The sequence below is a fragment of the Neurospora tetrasperma genome, assembly GCF_000213175.1.
Source record: "Neurospora tetrasperma FGSC 2508 unplaced genomic scaffold NEUTE1scaffold_2, whole genome shotgun sequence".
Lineage (NCBI taxonomy): Eukaryota > Fungi > Ascomycota > Sordariomycetes > Sordariales > Sordariaceae > Neurospora > Neurospora tetrasperma.
This window is the reverse complement of record NW_009799100.1, coordinates 3,989,630-4,006,716: the sequence shown is the minus strand read 5'-3', so window position 1 is coordinate 4,006,716 and position 17,087 is coordinate 3,989,630. Positions and strand designations below refer to the sequence as shown.

At 53.1% G+C, this 17,087-nt stretch overlaps 5 protein-coding genes across 5 annotated transcripts; 2 read left to right on the top strand and 3 right to left on the bottom strand.

The window, feature by feature from the left end:
• Positions 1 to 1,440: 1,440 nt before the first annotated feature.
• Positions 1,441 to 1,972, top strand: NEUTE1DRAFT_99736 (uncharacterized protein; the record flags this gene model as incomplete). The annotated part of the gene is made up of 2 exons (XM_009851489.1): positions 1,441 to 1,568; positions 1,678 to 1,972. The coding sequence occupies 2 exons, from the start codon at positions 1,441 to 1,443 to the stop codon at positions 1,970 to 1,972; spliced, it is 423 nt and encodes a 140-aa protein (XP_009849791.1).
• Positions 1,973 to 3,038: 1,066 nt separating this feature from the next.
• NEUTE1DRAFT_116565 (uncharacterized protein) lies at positions 3,039 to 4,868 on the bottom strand (the record flags this gene model as incomplete). Its single annotated transcript, XM_009851488.1, has 2 exons — positions 3,039 to 4,392; positions 4,573 to 4,868. 2 exons carry the CDS (start codon positions 4,660 to 4,662, stop codon positions 3,442 to 3,444), a joined length of 1,041 nt encoding a protein of 346 aa, XP_009849790.1.
• Positions 4,869 to 7,071: 2,203 nt separating this feature from the next.
• NEUTE1DRAFT_128922 (uncharacterized protein) lies at positions 7,072 to 11,165 on the bottom strand (the record flags this gene model as incomplete). The annotated part of the gene is made up of 2 exons (XM_009851487.1): positions 7,072 to 9,575; positions 9,636 to 11,165. 2 exons carry the CDS (start codon positions 11,163 to 11,165, stop codon positions 7,353 to 7,355), a joined length of 3,753 nt encoding a protein of 1,250 aa, XP_009849789.1.
• Positions 11,166 to 12,657: 1,492 nt separating this feature from the next.
• On the bottom strand, positions 12,658 to 12,997 carry NEUTE1DRAFT_116563 (uncharacterized protein; the record flags this gene model as incomplete). Its single annotated transcript, XM_009851486.1, has 1 exon — positions 12,658 to 12,997. The coding sequence occupies one exon, from the start codon at positions 12,962 to 12,964 to the stop codon at positions 12,734 to 12,736; it is 231 nt and encodes a 76-aa protein (XP_009849788.1).
• Positions 12,998 to 15,790: 2,793 nt separating this feature from the next.
• NEUTE1DRAFT_109071 (small Rho-type GTPase) lies at positions 15,791 to 16,942 on the top strand (the record flags this gene model as incomplete). Its single annotated transcript, XM_009851485.1, has 5 exons — positions 15,791 to 15,825; positions 16,039 to 16,117; positions 16,210 to 16,215; positions 16,390 to 16,581; positions 16,652 to 16,942. The coding sequence occupies 5 exons, from the start codon at positions 15,791 to 15,793 to the stop codon at positions 16,940 to 16,942; spliced, it is 603 nt and encodes a 200-aa protein (XP_009849787.1).
• Between the last annotated feature and the right edge of the window lie 145 nt (positions 16,943 to 17,087).

Genomic DNA, 17,087 nt, shown 5'->3' with positions numbered 1-17,087 from the left:
GGGGGGGGGGGGGGCGACTAGCTAGATAGACAGTCAGCGTGAACTATATGATTGTTCTTGTAAATGGGGCCCTGACATACTCGGTTGCATGGGCAAGGAACTTGCCAAAACCGGATATATAACACGAGTACCTCAGGTCTCACCAAATAGACCAACTGAAATGATGTGTCAGAACTCCACGAAAGCTTCAACAAGGGCACATTCATACCCGCCAAGTACCATAGCGGCAAATATTGTCTTAACGGCTGAGAGACAGACATTCTCGCAGGATTCTGGGGCACTAGGAGCTCCATCACCATTCACCACCGGACATTTTTTTCGTGGGCGGTGAGGGCACGATGCATTCTGAAAAATAAGGAAAAGTTTAGAACAACGTTTTCTGTTTGTGCTTGTATGCACAACTTGGGGGCACCCCCACGATCTAGGTGAGAAGGCAGAATCCGAGCATCAGCCTCTTCGGATGATTCAATCCCAAAGTGTCGTAGCGTTGTCTGCGGTGATCTAATGTCTATCGAGTACTAAACTTTGAAGAAACCGGGATAGACTTGCGACGACGACGATTTCTTGATTCCCCTTTTCATCCACTGAGTGTTCTCGTGCGAACGCTGTGCAACCAGTCCAGAGAATATGGAACGAAGGATCATTTAACGGAAATGAGACAGCATCGATACAACAACTGTTTCTTCCAGAAAAGGCATCAAAATATCACTTATCCCACGGGGCTCTCTTGGCTAATATCATGCACGCCTCTCACTGCTATCTTGCCAGACCCCCAAGAAGAGAAAGCTCAATGAGAAAGGAAGGTATACAGCATTTAACTCTGTGGTTTGAATTACTCATATACTACTAACCTTGGTCAGATATCGCGAGCGTCGTCTTTGAGAGGCGTAGTCGGAATGGGAAATTCTTAGAAGGACGATACTTCACAGGGCTGTTCGCCGCATACGGACTCATTATGCTAGAATAAGCATCATGATCCCAGGAGGCGTCGAATCATTGTACTCCACCAGACACTCGATAATTTGGTAACCTGGAATCAATGTCCAATACTTTTCGTGATATGATGAACTACTTCATCACACAAGAGTGATTCACATGAGAAGATATATCATTTAATTACGTACGTATTGGACATTTTGAGCGTCTTGAACATGGTATTGGAGAGGTTTAAGTCGAGAATCACAACTGTGATGGCATCTAGAACATTAATAGCGTAATCAAATCCAGTGCTGTCGAGAACAAGAACTCGAGATAAGGTGGGATGCGAAGAAGGAATTGGCAGAAGAAAAAGTATAAGTAGCCCGGCTTCCCATGCTTGACAAGAAGAGACTATCCGTTTATCCAGCACAGCCCAATAATTGAAACATTGAGGATACTAAAAAATATAAGGAAAAAAAACAGCCAGATCCAGAACACCACAAACATAACCCCAGTATCACAATGAAATTCACCACTACCCTCGCTGGCCTCGCCGCTCTCATCGCCAGCGCGGCTCCATCCTTAGCCCAGCATGCCACTTCGGCCACTGTCACCGGCTTCTCTGCCACTCGCAACGCAACCCATATCAAGTATGTTTTCCCTCCCCCATTCCTCTTCTCCCCTGTTCGTCTCCCCCTTTCCCACATACCCTTCCTCCCATCCAACAAACACCACACTAACACCTCAACACCAACCAAGCTACCGCGCCATCATCAACGTCAACCCGGAAAACGCCCTCGCAACCTTCACGCACTCCACGCCCGGCACCACCTTACCCACCAACAGCGGCGCGTGGACGTCCACCGACCCCAAACTCGTGCTGCGCTTCAACGTCGTCAGCGCCGTCAACCAGGTGCGCGTGCTGCTGAGCGATACGCATGTTGTGGGCAACACGGTCAATTTGGATTACTTTAGTCCGTTTTCGGATTGGCAGGGTGCGGGTGCGGCGGCTAGTGCCGTGTATACGGGGCCGGCTTCCTTTACGCTTACTTGAGGACGGGATCGATTTGGGGTGAGTGGTTGGAGTAAAAGTTGGGTGAGGGAATGGAGATGGAATACTTAGCAGGTGCAATGCTGTGAAATAGTATCTTGGGGAAACACGAGTGGGGGTATGTAGGGAAGGAGAAGGGGATAGATAGTGGAACTGGAGCGGTTTAGGAGACGGGGCTGAGAAAACAAGACGAGAAAACGCCTTTTCGGGTACCATGAAAATTCTTCTCGGTCCCGCGGATGTATTGAGAGCGGGATTTTGTAACAAAATGAATGTGCGGACCCTGAACTGTTGTTATGGGTGGTATCATCGTCCTCTCCATTCTTTCTTCGAGACTCGGGGGCGGCGGGAGCGCAAGCATTGTATGCATTCATGACCCACATGGACACTCGTCGATATCTCGCCAACCAAAGCTCCAATCCTTGTCATAGATAATGGATGTCGAAATGTAATATATAGAAGCCTCACTTCGCATATTTGTATGTTTTGTCAGGGTATTTTTCCTGTTACCAAAGGGGGCTACAGGTGCACTGTTGATCCCGCATATTTTTGGTCCCGCATATGTATGCACTGCATCCCAATGCTCGGAACACCTACGAATGAATAAAGTACAGCTGGTGTTTCATCTTCAGGAAATTTCCTTCCCAGCTTCCAATTAACTTACACAGTCGGGTTGGCTGCCACGGGTTGTGTAGCTCCGGCGCATCATAAGCCATGTATTATAACAGTGTTTATGCTACCGTTTCTATGCCCGAAGCAACGACGACGGGACCGGCGGCGTGGCTATGTAGACCCCAAGTACAAAAGCATGCACTTTGAGAGCGGTGAAGAAGATAGATGCAACGCACTCTGCAGTCCATGCATGCATCGATGGAGGTTCTTCACCGGCATTTCCGTTGGTGGAAATGATGCGAGAATCGAATCATCCACGACAACCAGATACAGTACCCAAACTACCGATACTTGCGCCGATCAGATACGCCGGATCACCAGAACACGTTCACGCTCCAATGTGCCCATGACGAAGCAAATGGCTCGAGAACTGCAACACCAAGCTTTTCAGGATCATGAAGGGTTAAGCATGCTAAAGCGACGAATGATATTTTCCACGAGACAGCAGCCCATGCTTCCGCTCAGTGGCGGCGCTTCCTTGAGATGGAAAATCGAAAGTCCGCCGGACCTGTAATAACGTCACAACCCCCTTGTCCCGTCCATTCGTTCTTTATCCATTACTACCTACACCAGACAATGCAACACATTCACTACCTGTACCCAGTCCCCGCCAACAGCGAGACTTTGCAAAAAAGCACCTTTGTCTTCCAATCAACCACCCCCTCTTCGTCCATTCCAACACCGACTCCAACAGTAGACCAATCACAGCAGTCTGATTGCCCCAACAGTAGATGACCAAAACATTTGCTTTCATCCAACAACCCCAACACTGAAACTCTCACAACCTCCAGATGGACTGATCACCTCAAGGCAGGGTGTCCCTCATTATGATCCGAGAACGGGTTGGGCGCTCCGCCCGTCGGGCTTCCGCTACCCGACCCACCCCTAACTCCCGCCGCACCACCATATCCCGTACCAGCCATATGCGGCGGCGGGGCCGGGACATCATCATACTCGTTGTTCAGGGGGACACCCTGATATCCACCACCACCCATGTAGCCCGCGTTACCGCCCATCAGTGGCTGCTCCAACATGTGCTCCTGCTCCTGCTGGTGCTGGTCGAGGGCGGGGGCGGTAGCAGTGCGCTTCTTAGCAGCCATGGCGCTAGACTTGGCCTCCTTCGCAATCTTGGCCGCCTCGGCCGCGCGCTCGAGCTTCTTCATAGTGCGGCGCTCGCGGCAGCAGAAGAAGCACAGGCCGCAGACAGCCAAACCGATGGTGGCGGCGAAGTAGATGGCCATGACGATGCCGGCCGTTTCGAGACCGGACTGCTTGTACATGCAGCTGATCTGGCCGCTCGAAGCGGTTTGGCAGATCAGGCCCTCGACGCACACTTCGACGGGCACCGAGGTCTCAAAGCAAGACAGCAACTTGCCCGAGGCGGTGCCGGTGGATTGGGTCGGGCACGACTGGATCGAACTCTCGGACGTGGTCAGGCAGATCACGGGTGACGAGGACCGCTTGGTGCCGGCGACGGCACGGGTTTCGGTCGTCTCATCGGCGCGGGGCAGGATGGCTGGGGCGGTGATCTTGGTCTTCATGAGGGCGACATCGGGCTCGACGACGGGCGCATCAGTGACGGCGGCGCGGGCGACGGCGATGGACGCTGGCTTGGCGGGAACGACGGGAATGCGCAGGCGGTGGTTGTAGAAGGCACCCTTCTCGGAGCGAGAGCCCAGCTGATGATGGGGGTGGGCGGCGGGCCCTCCGGAGCAGCGCTTGGCGGCGTCGGCGATCTGCGCGGGGGTTTCCTCCTCGTTGCAGCCAGAATCGATGTAGCATTTCGTCAGGGTCTTGAGATAATCGGGGTCGCCAGACGACATGGTGGTGGGGAAGGTGGAGAAGTAGTGGTTGAGAGCGCCCTCATCACCGCAGGCGGCCATGACGGCCAGCTCGTGGCTGCGCAAGTGCAGGCATTCTAGACCGGGAACTTGCTGGGCCGAGGCAGAAACCGGGGAGAAGAGAAGGAGGGAGAGGGAAGCCAAGGCGGCGAGGGACGACTGCTTTGTTGTTGCCGCCATTTTTCTTCTTGTTCCCGTCACAGGCTGGTTACTCGACTTGGCAGGCGGACGGGCGGTCGTCGGTCGGGTCGGATCGAGCCGTAGGTAGCTTGATTGCTTCCAAGTGCTCTCGAATGGCAGTGGCGGTGGAGCTGGCAACTGGAAAGCTGAAGGCGGGATCTTCAGGTCGGCTTTCCTGTTCCTGAATGAATCTGGTGATTGTTTGGTTGTGCGCCCGAAACACACGAGGTTTGGTGATCCCAGTAGGCTGTGCGAGGTTGACGAGTTTTTGGAGATCGGAAGGGCTGACTGGTGGTTCGTCGTCCCAGGTTTTGCAGGTGTTTGGGGGGTGATGCCCGTTGGCCCAGGGATCGATCGGCACGTTGCAGGCAGGACGGGAATGTCGTAGGGATCAGTGGAGATAGATGCTGAAGACTGTCAACAACGACACAACAAAGTGAAGCTGTCGCCGTCTCTCCCCTCCTAAGATGCGTCGAAAAGGATACGGTATTGATGATGGTGGATCAGGAATGGAAGCAGGAGAGAAATGGTAGCAGACGGCGGCGTGTGTCTGAGAAATGGAAAAAGCCCGGTCAGCTCGAACATGTTTGAGCGAACGAACCCCTGCAATTCCAGAGCGACCGCCTCCTTTTCGCTCCTTTTTTCCCCCCTCCCCTTGCCCCCCGGTTCTCGACTCGACGACGGGACCCAGAGACCCCGAAAGGACCAAACATTGCTTGACAGCGATCTCCCCAGTGGGCATCGGTATTCCCAATACATACCGCTCGATAGGACCACAACCCCCATGTAACATCAGCCCCTGTAGGTATGTAGCCTCAAACACCACCAACAAACACACTTTCACGATAGCATCCTCGCGCATCCGACAACCTCAAGGCTCTTTACCGCCCATCCGCCCGTGCGGTTCTCGCACTATCTCAGAGAAGCAACCGCAACGATACCCGGCTGCTTGTCTATACATAGGACAGTAATAATCCTGTCAAACTCAGATTTGGGGGTTTGGACAGGGATCCCTCTCTCTCTCCCTTCTCGCCTTTGCTCCCAGCGAAATTGAAAAGAGGCTTGGCATACGAGCTGAAGGTCCCCACATGGGGAGCACTGCACGGTCTCAGATGCGTCGTCCAATCAGAAGAACAGCGTGAATCCACATGGTCCCCTTTTGAGCTCAGTTTTGCCTAGCCTTTTGCTCCGTTTTTAGCTTTCCGTTTCTTCCAGTATTCACCAAGTAGTACTATTCTTGCTCACAGTGTTGATATCCATCATCGGGGGTTCATGATCAGAATGACCTAAGGCATGAGTAAAAAGATGGATTTTTGTGATCAAGGACGGCCAAAATTTCTGAATATGAACGGCTCCACGAACGAACAGTCTGGACTTATTCCATCCTTGCCCAATCAGCCACTGGGGACACAACGGGAAAGGGGAGCGAATCATCTTTATCGAGCAGCACACATAGGAGTGGCTGAGCCGGACCATCCACCACCAACCTGAACACTGGCATACTACATGGAAGAAGTGTATCGAGTTTCAACGTTTTGAGACGGGAGCCAGCAAATATCTCCTTGCTTTGAATTGTACAGTAGACAGCCTGCCTAAGTAGCTACCATTTCGCTTCCATGTTCAATATGCTGCTGAACAAAAAAAAAAAAGATACAAACGACAACCACGGGAGAACATTGGGTATGAGCCTCATCGGCGTTCTCCTCCTTTAATAACAAGCCAGTACCGAGGACAAGAAGAACATGCCCGTTCTCCCCTCGCATCATTGTTGTTGTCTGATGAATACTTCGCTTCCTCCTTGGAAAACCGACAACGAAAAAGAGATAATGCTTACTTGAAATGCATATGTTGCTTACAAGCCGTCCAACACTAGCCGGCCTTCATAACCCTCATTGCCCATCCATATAAGGCGGCTGATTCACCTACACCCGTACCCATACACAGCCAAGTCAAAACCTTCTTCCCATCGGCCTTCATCACCACGCCCACGTTTTTCGTTCCGGGTTCTTCCGTTGGCCTTGCTGATTGCTTGCGCTACGGCCAAACGAACTATCACCTGGATTTCCTTGCCCAACAGCTGTACGTGTTCTACCAAACCGGAAAGCATCTGGATTGTCCTGTCTCTGCGCCACAGGCGTAGTTGATACCGAGGAAGATCGGCCCTGATTTCTGCCAAACGCAAAACTATCTGGACTATCCTGACCTTGAGCCACAGCTGTACTTGGTTGTGATTGCCAACCGCTAGCGATTTGGGAAGTAGAAGACGGCGAGCGGCCCTGATTTCTGCCAAAAAAAACTTTGTTTCGATTGTTCTGTCCTTGAACCACAGGCGTAATGGTGCGCGACGAGGGTTCCCTACTGTTGCCAAACTGGGGACTAGCTGAAAACCTGGCTCCTGCAACAGATTCCGAACGCGATAATCGGCGCCAAGATTGATCACCATCGGACTGGTTGTATAGGCGTGCTGGATCGGAGCCTAGAGTCATGCCTGTACTGCGTTGGTCTATATTGTCCCCCGAAGACCGTACATAGTTTTGCACTCCTTCAACATCCGGCTTCGTCTGTGTTCGCCCTTACGCATCTCGAGTTCTTTGCAAACATGTCTGGCGAACTGCACTCTGATCAGTGCCTGTTGTCCCGCGCGGCTGCCGTAGCTCTCCTTGCCCGGCCGAATGCGATGTTTTATCTTCCTATGATCCGACATGAAATGAACCTGAACCGACGATCGGGCTGCCGATATCTCCGGGATGTTTGATAGGGCCATATGGAGCTCGTGAAGCGTCATCGTCCGGAACATAGCGAATGAGCGGGCTTCCACTTGGCGACAATGGGTCCCGCACAATAAAACTCCCCCCGCCATTGGATGGGTTTCCTTCCGTATCGCAGATATCAAGAACTTCTTTCTCGTTCACTGTAAACTGCTTCATATGGGCCATGATTTCCCCCAACGGGATGAACCCATCGTAACTCGAACTACTGCCAGCGCCGAGATCTTCGCATACAGCACAGAGCGACTTGCGAAGTGTCACAGACCACGGGGCACTACGCTCCACGATGGACGGAGTTCGGCCCATGATTCCGGGCGGTGCCGCCTGGCTCCATGGTCCGTGATGTGACGATGACGGGAACCCCGGAGGCGGCGGTACGAATGGGTTGTGTTGAAGTGGAGGTACCGGATTCCACGGGCTGTTCTGGTGTGGCAGTGAAAAACCGGTTTCCATCCCAAACGGTCCCCCACCAAATCCAGGTGCAGATCGAACCCCGGGCGCAGACGTCCCAAGCAGACCAAAATGAGACCGGGCAGGAAAATCCTGCTGAGTGTCATCAGGCTCGAGCAGTGCACTGCTTCCGAGATGTACTTCTTGTTCCGCCTGATCGGTTCCGTTAGTCGAGAACTCGGGTGATCGTCGCTGGCCATGGACCACGCTGGCCGGTCTTCCTATGGGCGTCGGCCGGCTGATGGGCTGACTTGAAGAGCCGACAGGCCCGATTTCGAAGCTACCGGAACCCTGACGAGTGTGAGACGGCACGTTATCTTTGCCTAGCAGTGAGCTCAATCCAGCTGGCAAGCCTGCAAAGCTTGACACTGGTGAATCCAGGGGCCCGGGGAATCCAGGTGAATGCATCGACATTGCCCGCCCGCCTAATGGCGCAGAAAAACCCGGTGGCGCCGCCATCATCCCCGGTGCCACTCTGTTATAGCTGTTGGCAGGGTTGTAGAAAGGAGGATATTGGGGTTGCATGTGGTTGCTGAAACCAGGCGGGGGCTGAGGAGTTGGTTGGAATGGCATGTTCATCGAGGGGCCGCCAAAGGGATTTGCCTGGGATTGAAGTGGTTTGGAACCCGCGTTGACGGTCGTTGAAGGGGCGGGGGACGGTAAATGTACCCCACTGCTTTGTGTCCCGCTCACAGCAACCCCGGACTTGCTGTGTGGTTTCATGGGACCAGGACTCGTAAGTACTGGTGTTAATGTGTGCGGAGAAGGATTTTGGCTAGCGGCTGATCCCGGCTGAGATGTTGGTCCTGAAGAAGTTGTGACACTTTCTTGCTGGTGTATTTGACGACTCTGAGCGGGGGCTGGCACCTTTGGAAACGCCGGGGTGGCGACGGGAATGACAGGCGAGGCATATGCTGCAGGTTGTTGAGGTAAGGCTGGTACTGCAGCCGGCACAGAAGTCTGGATCGGCTGAGCAGGCCTCTTGGGCAGAGTGATGGGCACAGGCGCGGTGGTTGCGAGAGCCGCAGCCTTCTGCGCTGCTCGGTCTTCCTGCTTAGACTTATCCTTGGCCGCCTTCGCGGCCTCCATCTCCGCCTTGGCTTTGGCCTCCCTTTCCCTCTTCTCGCGCTCCTGCCGCTCCTTTTGTTCCCTTGCCTCACGTTCCTTTTGTTCACGGGCCTCCTTCTCTTTGAGACGCGCTTCTTCGCGTGCTTTCTTCTCCCGCTCTCGAAGCTCTCGCGCTTTGCGCTCGTTCTCCTCCCGCTCATGATTGCGTCGTTGGCGTTCAGCTTCCTTACGCCTTCGTTCCTCTTCCTCCGCCTTCTTTTGAGCCTCTTTCTGTTTCCTCTTTTCCTCTTCTCTTTGCCTTCTCTGTTCTTTTTGCCGGTCCTCCTCGGCTTTCTTCGCTTTCTCCTCAGCCATCTTTTCCTCTTCACGGCGTGCCTTCTCTTCAGCCTGAAGCTCTTTTTTCCTCGCCTGCCGTTCCTTCTTCTTTTGGGCTTCCTTCTGCTTTTTGACCAGGCGTTCTTCGCTTCGTCTTTTCTCGTCGGCTAGTTCCTCGAGCAGCATGTTTTGCCGTTCCCTAGCGACCTTTTCACGGTACGCAGTAAGTACCCGCTGCTCGAACATCCTGGCGGCAAAAATCTGAAACATCCGGCGGCCTTCTTCCATACGCTGCTCCTCGGTCATGGTTTCCTAGATAAGAGATTAATGACTCAACACTCCCCCAAACGGTGCGACACGTAGAACCCATACCTCTTCATCTTGACTGTCGTACTCTTCCTCCTCGTCATCATCGTAATCCTCGTCGTATTCTTCGTCGTCTACCTCATCATCGGCCGGGGGGTGATAATGGGCATTGCGGTCGCCGGTGGAGTGAGAAAAGGGGCTACCGAACTGGTCCCTCGCATCCTCCTCGCGAGCCATGCGTCGCTCGGCGAGTTGCTCCATCATTTCGATGAACTTTTTGCCGTCATTCTTCAGCAGGTCGTCGGCAACGGTTAGGATCCCGCCTAAAGAAGATGAGCCATAAGCGTTATTGCTAGTTCCCGGAGAGGGAATACTCTGTAGAAAAGACGGAAGAATGGGGAATCTGTCCCTACCCTGCACAGTCAGGCTATTTCCGAAATTAAAAAAGTCTGCCGGGTAGTCGGATCGGTGCAGTTCTTCTGAAGGCTCATCATCACTATAGTCATCCTCGTCCTGCTCATCCTCGCTGTACTCTTCCTCAACCTCTTCCTCCTCGTCATCTTCTTCGGCACCATGGTCGACGATTTGCGCATGTGATGGCTGATGGTGACTTGAATAGCTTGTCGGGAGGCCACGCGGGCGCATACCTGTCATGGAGCCGAACGAGGGGCGTCGCCCCAACATCGGAGGCGCTTCGCCCTGATTGGGATGGTTTGCGTACTGTTCCAATTCCTCGTAGTAAGCATCGTAAAGGCCCTCCAGCTCCTCTTCGATGGCCGTCCGCTTCCTCCCACACACAGTGCAACTGCATGTGTGCTTCTGCTGCTCCTTCATCTTCTTGAGCACAGCATCCTTCTCGACCCTAACCAGCTCCTTGCGTTCTGTCTCGCTCAACCCCAGCCAGAATTCTTTGATCCGCTCCCTCTCCTCCTGAGAGCTAGTGTTCCAAATCTTTTCCTTTGATATGCCCGGGCGCGGATGTTGGGACAATTGGGGCGCAGGGACATAGGTGTCATGTTGAAGACTGTTTGGCAGTTCAGCCGCATTTTGACCAGCATGGCTCTTTTTCTTCTTTTTCTTGGACTTTTTAGAACTTGTAGTCGCCCCTTGCGCAAAGCCATTCTCGTGGATATTCGATGCCCGCGAATCTCTGCGATTATTGAACTCTTCCAGATGCTCATCGTGGCTGTCGTCGTGATCGGCCTCTGTAGATTGCTGCGCGTGCGACGGAGAAGGGCTCGGAAAGCCATTCGAGGGTGCTGGGTTAGCTATGCCTTGCGTGGCAGCCGCCTTTGCCGCAGCCTTTTGACGCCGCTTTGCTTTTTTCTTATTGACAGGTTGCACCTGTCCCTCCGCCTGACCTAACCCATGACCTTGTGTATGCGAGGTAGATGCCGATTGTGGACCGGGAGCAGCATTCGCAGCTGTGGTGATCATCGGGGACGGCTGGGCCGAGTCGGCTGGGGTTGACCCCTTGGGAACCGTAATGAACTTGGATCCATCTTTGTTTGTGTATTTTGCCGTGGCCTTGGAGGTGGGCGACTGCGGGGCCAAGGGCGGCGGTGGCACCAAAGGGTGACGACTGTTACCCTTCATGGTTTGACTCTGGTATCAAGAATGAACGACGCGAGCAGATTCGAGGATCGGGCACATGCAATTCCGTGCGACGATATCGGAGGGGCAAGGGTCCGGCCGAGAACTAAAATTGAGGACAAAGTAAGCTCCAAGCTGAGAGAGATGTGAGGCGGTTGGGCTACGGCGCCGCAGATCGGATAATCGGGTGGGCAACGAGATGACCGAGTGGATAATATGCAGTGTATGAAGACGTGAAGCCAAGCACGTAGCTCGCGAGAATAGAGCAACGGCGATTTGGCGTTGTCACTGTCGTGGTGGTTGGAAAAGAATGGAATGTAAAAGCGAGTCCTGGTTTGAGCTCGAGGCAGAGAGAACTGGTTGGTGTGACTAGGCGGCTGGGAGGGGTTGATGTACCACCGCTAGCTTGAGTAGCGATGATGATGTACCTCGCTGTCGCTATCTTGGCCGAAAAGTGCGGAAAGGGAGACTCGCGGGTGATGTCGATGGTGGGAAAGAGGGAGCACAGATTGGTGCAAATGGTGCATAGGTAGGTAGAGAGAAGTAGTAGGCAGGTAGTAAAATGCGATCTGAAAGATCCGCGACTTGGGGACCAGGCGAAACTCACGTAAGAGAGGTAACGGGATTAATTAACGAAAGGGCAGCCCGCTACAACGAGTAGAAGGCGCGCTTTTGAATAAAAAAAGACCCGGCAGGGCGTCACGATAGGGTACCTCTAGTCTGGGTGCCAGGGGAAAGAAGAACAGCCGCGTCTGTCAAGATCATGAACAAGCTGGAGACTGGAGGAGATAGAAGGCAGCGGGTTGAAAGGTAGAACAGCAAGCAACGAGCAGCTAGGTACCAGGCCTGCCGTGGAGACGATGCGATTGGAACTGAAGTGGAACGCGGCACCGGCAACTGAAATGATGCATGAAGTGGATTGGGCGAGCAGAGCGGGCAGGGTCGGCAAGCCTTCCACCTTCCCCTCACAGCGCGAATGTGGCTCCTTCGGCCACTGCTCCAGTGTGCTGTTCGGATGTTTTCAGATGCCGCTTCCCTGCTGCGTCGCGTCTTTCGTTGCCTTCATCGAAGCTGGGTCGGGTAGCCTCCAAACTCCACACAGCGAGAGAGCCCCAGACTGAAGAACGAACCCCACAGATTTTCATTGGTGAGCCACAGCGAGGCTGACCATCACGTGCTGTCAGCAAAGCATCATGCCCCTGACGGATGATGCTCCGTCGCCAAATGACGGACGCTCTGATCCTCGAATTCATCGTTTCCACTCATTGCGCCAAGCGACAGTCTTATCGATAAGACAGCTGTAACTTCCAGATTGTACCTCTACGTACCACTTGAGGCAGTTGCACAACTACTTACAAGTAGAACGATTTCGTGACGGCCACCAAGGTGCATTTTCTGGATTTATTATTCGCGTGTACAATCCAGTGCTGGTACATGATGTTTCTAGCCAAATCGGTTGTAGTCACGGCCCTCTTGGCCAACGGATTGGTAATGGCAACATTGTTATGCAAGCATATATGAGACGCTCTTTCTATCTCAGTTTCCACTATGCGTTATCTTTGGCCCCATTCCTAAGCGACACAGAGGAACCAAACGTCGACGCATCCCCCAAAATCTTTATTGGCAGAATGAACAGCAGGTTGCCTTTGGAGAGATGTGTTCTTTTCCAGATTCGCTGCTAGCCGGGTTGCACTAACAACGAAGCATGACTCTCTTGCGGGTTGGTGTACCGTAAAGCTGTCACCAAGAACCTTCAATCCCATCTTCAGTCGTCTTAGACAACCAGTAGGTTTTGTTTCCATAGGCGTGCCTGTTTCCCACGCATGACAGCCCGGGAAGAGTCAAAGCCCGTGGGCGCCGTGACTTGAACCTCCCAAACGTGTCGACAGGCCGCCTCGCCGATGACAAAAAAGCCGTCACCTTGAGTTCCGCTGATCGCCCATGTAGTACCCGAAAAAATGCCACCTTCTTTGTTAGGTAGGGATGAGGCCGCGTTCAAGCTGTCATTGCCAAACAGAAGGTGGCATCATGTCTGCCAAGAACCAGGGTTAGGGTCATTTTACTTGGTTTGTTTACTTACCCCTGAAATATTTGCTGTATCTTTGAGAGCGACGACGATGTGGACGAAAAGCTTTCTGTCTTGTGGTTTGGTAATGTCGAAATGCTCAACGCTGAAATGGCGCAGAGTTTGGAGTGAAGCGGATCGAGTCAGAGGGTAATTGGCTTTGCTCATCATAAGCAAGACATGGTTCCAAACTGATGTCAGAGAGGTGAGGATTTTCAGTCTGGCACAAGCCTGGAGATGTTGCAAGTGATCGAACGTATCTCCTACCTCGTAAACCCATACAATCGGGCTGGCCGTCATCTTGTCTGGTTACCGTAACCCATGATTCGATATCTTGTGAGCAAAAGGGACCGAAGCATAAACACGGCTGGAAAGTTGAGCTCTTCGAACGGACTTCTTGCCCGGAAGGGAACACTTGACCAGGAACCCTGAAGGACAAATTCCCTTACCCCGGAAAGTAAGTTGACCTTGACTGGCCATAAAGTGCCGGGAAATGTCGTTTTGGGGACCTTCACGTTGGATTCTCGATGCTGGGCTCCGGAGAAAGTGGGTACATAGTGGGCAGTAAGCGGCTTGCGTGCGGATCGCCTCAGCCCCGAGCCTCAGGGGGGCGGTCGTTTTCCGAAGCGTTAATTAGTGCACAGCCTTGGTATCGCCCAAGCTTCAGCGCTGCAATAACCTATCAGAAACGATCGTTACGCCCTGACATGCTTGACATTCGAGCAGCGCGCGACCGTTTATGGCTGTGATGGCAAGCACAAGCTAGAAGTGGAAGCGGCCCACCCGTCAACACGAGGTAGGACCGCTCTTTATTTGTATCTTGCCAGCATCCCGCAAAGGGAAAAAGAGTGACGTCTCATCACACCATGAAAGAGTCTCGTGAGAGGCAGAGAAGACTGCGCAGACTTGGGAAATGTCCTGATGTGGGAGGTTGCTGGAGGTGAAGGAGGGTAGGACGACGGTAGGACTTGGTGCAACAGACAACTCAGGACAGATCCTACACGTCCACATCCTGCCCGAGTTTGGCTGTTCGTTGCTAGGAAGGGCCGTCGCTGTCATCCGGAAAAGGGAACCAAGAACAGCAATCAGGGGGCCCTGCATCGCTAGAGATAGTAGCGGCAACACACCAAGCATCGCTACATTGGACAATCTGATGTACCGTGCCTGGGAATCGTGGATTTGTGTGTCTCCAAATGTCTCCAAATGTCCCCGTCGCGGCGACAGGGATCGGACCAACACCAATCTTGAAGCAAACCAGGCCGGCCGGAGACGAGCTTTGACAAGCCTGTCGGTAACTGTAGTTTCGACTGTGTTCGTCGCTGCTGTAGTGGGTGGGTGTAAAGAAAAAGGCGTAAGCTGTGGTGTCTTTCAGTTTGGTTCATCTGTCCATCGATATGGTCCTGGGATTGTCGGCACTTCCATGGTCGGGACATGGATCGTGAACAGTGACTGAACACTGAAGAGTGAGAGAGAGAGTCGGGTGGAGCCCAGAGCCTGGACCATGTACTACGTACCTACCTACCGACGTAGTACTGTACCTACGACACACGCACTTGCCTACACCGTTACCTCTAGGAGTCCGGCGTCTCGAAGCCTCACTGCCAGGATGTTTATGTCAGCCGCCGTAATTCATCCCATCAAGGCAGGGGCAGTTTCCTTTTCAGATCAATCCCAAATGCAATTGCGGAACTCCTTCAAAGCGAGAAGCGCCCCCCGTCCTTGATCAGCAACTATCAACCGTTGTTTTCCCCTCAAAATTTCCCGCGAAACCACCACCACAAGTCCAAGTCCAGGATTTCAGGCAGGCACAGTCTACGCTCAATTCCACTTCTCCTGTTCCGTACAAGTTGCCGACTCCTCACTTCGGGCAGTCCTGGCACGGTACTCCCCTCGGTCTGCTGCTGCTGCTTACCAACCTACCTACCTTATCACCCGGGTTACCAACGAACGACGGGAGCACTGCCCTGACACTGCTGGTCGCGGTCACTGTCCAACCGCTCCGCTAGCTGTTGCGCGCAACTACCACCTACCGGGCACTTCCACTACAGTTCCAGGTCCATTTCCAGTTCAAGTCCTGTCCCTATTCATCCTCACTCCCAACCATCTAACTTTTTTTTTTTTTCCCTGAGCTTTTCCACCTTTCTCTCCTCGTCTCTAATTACTCCTCGCTTTATCCCACCTATTCGTCCAATTCTGCCGTCAACGCGCACGCGCTCTACTACTCTCTCGATTGCATCGCTCGTCTGCCGCTTGGCCTCTCGCAAGCCTGCTGGTACCTCCAGGTTGACCGCCCCTCTAACGCATCTTCTCGTACCTCTCTACCCGACATACTCTCGACCAACCCCCAACTGTGTGTACAGTTGCAACGGCGACGACTCCAATCCCGAAACGCAATATCCGATAGATCTTCATCGATAGCAATTCGCAATTGAATAACCCAAGAGCATCGCCTACCACACACCGTCGACAGCGCAGAGACCCAGGGGGCTCGAGGTCCTCTCAGGCGAAGTGAGCTTGGTTTGGACAAACACAAGGCTCAGGATATTTACAGCCATTACCCAAAATGGCATCAGGCAGCCCTCAGAATGTCATCCGCAGGTAAGCTAGCACCTGTCCTGCTTGGGCTTTGCGATTCGGGAAATGATGGAGAAGTACGGGACCGAATCAGTCCGACCCAGAGTTCTTCGAGTGACCGAATTGGAACACCAAACCCCTTCCCCGCCGTTGTGCTGCACCAGCCTCCAGAACAGACACACACCAGCAACTGGTTGCCTTGCCAATCTGCAGACGCTAATCCTCCGTATGATATAGGAAACTCGTCATCATCGGCGACGGTGCTTGTGGAAAAACCAGTCTACTGAGCGTCTTCACTTTGGGTTTTTTCCCAGCCGTAAGTTATCGCATCCGATCCCGCATACGCATATGCCCTCCTGTTATCCGTACCTTTGAATCAATGGCTAACGTGTATCTGCGCGGGAACAGACATATGTGAGTACTTGTTAAAGCCGCCGGTGAAACCATATGGCGGCACGGGCCTACGGCGTCCCCGTGCCCAATGCTTCCTGTGCTCTTGAGCATATTACATGGACAGCCTCCAACACGCTCGTCCTAATACTCGCTGTCCATGTTCGCGTCGTGCTAACCGATAACAATATTCAATAGATCCCCACCGTGTTCGAGAATTACGTTACCGACTGCCGAGTAGATGGCAAGTCGGTTCAGCTAGCGCTATGGGACACAGCCGGACAAGAAGACTATGAGCGATTACGACCACTAGCATACTCAAAGGCGCATGTCATTCTAATAGGGTTTTCGGTCGACACGCCAGATTCTTTGGACAACGTTAAACACAAGGTGGGTGGTTCGAGCGACGCATTGTCTCAGCAAATCATCAAGTCAGACCACTAACCAGGACCTCTCACAGTGGGTTACTGAGGCCAACGAAAGATGTCCCAATGTTCCCATCATTTTGGTGGGTCTCAAGAAGGATCTCAGGGGAGATCCAGTTGCCATCGAAGAAATGCGAAAGCGATCCCAACGATTCGTGATGGAGGACGAAGGCCAGAGGATAGCAAAGGAGATTGGCGCTCGAAAGTACCTCGAATGTTCCAGTCTTACCGGAGAAGGTGTTGACGACGTATTCGAGGCAGCCACGCGAGCGGCGCTGCTAACGTTTGAGAAGAAGGAAGGAAGTGGGTGCTGTGTGATTCTATGAGAATCCTGGGATAAGGGGACCCGTATGAATCCTCTCCATTCGCCATTATTCCTCTCGAACGATCGTGCGCAAGAATTCGACAACCAGCTCTGCTGTAGCAGAGACCAGCACAAGCAGAGCTGGGCGCGGATGACTGGTATATATG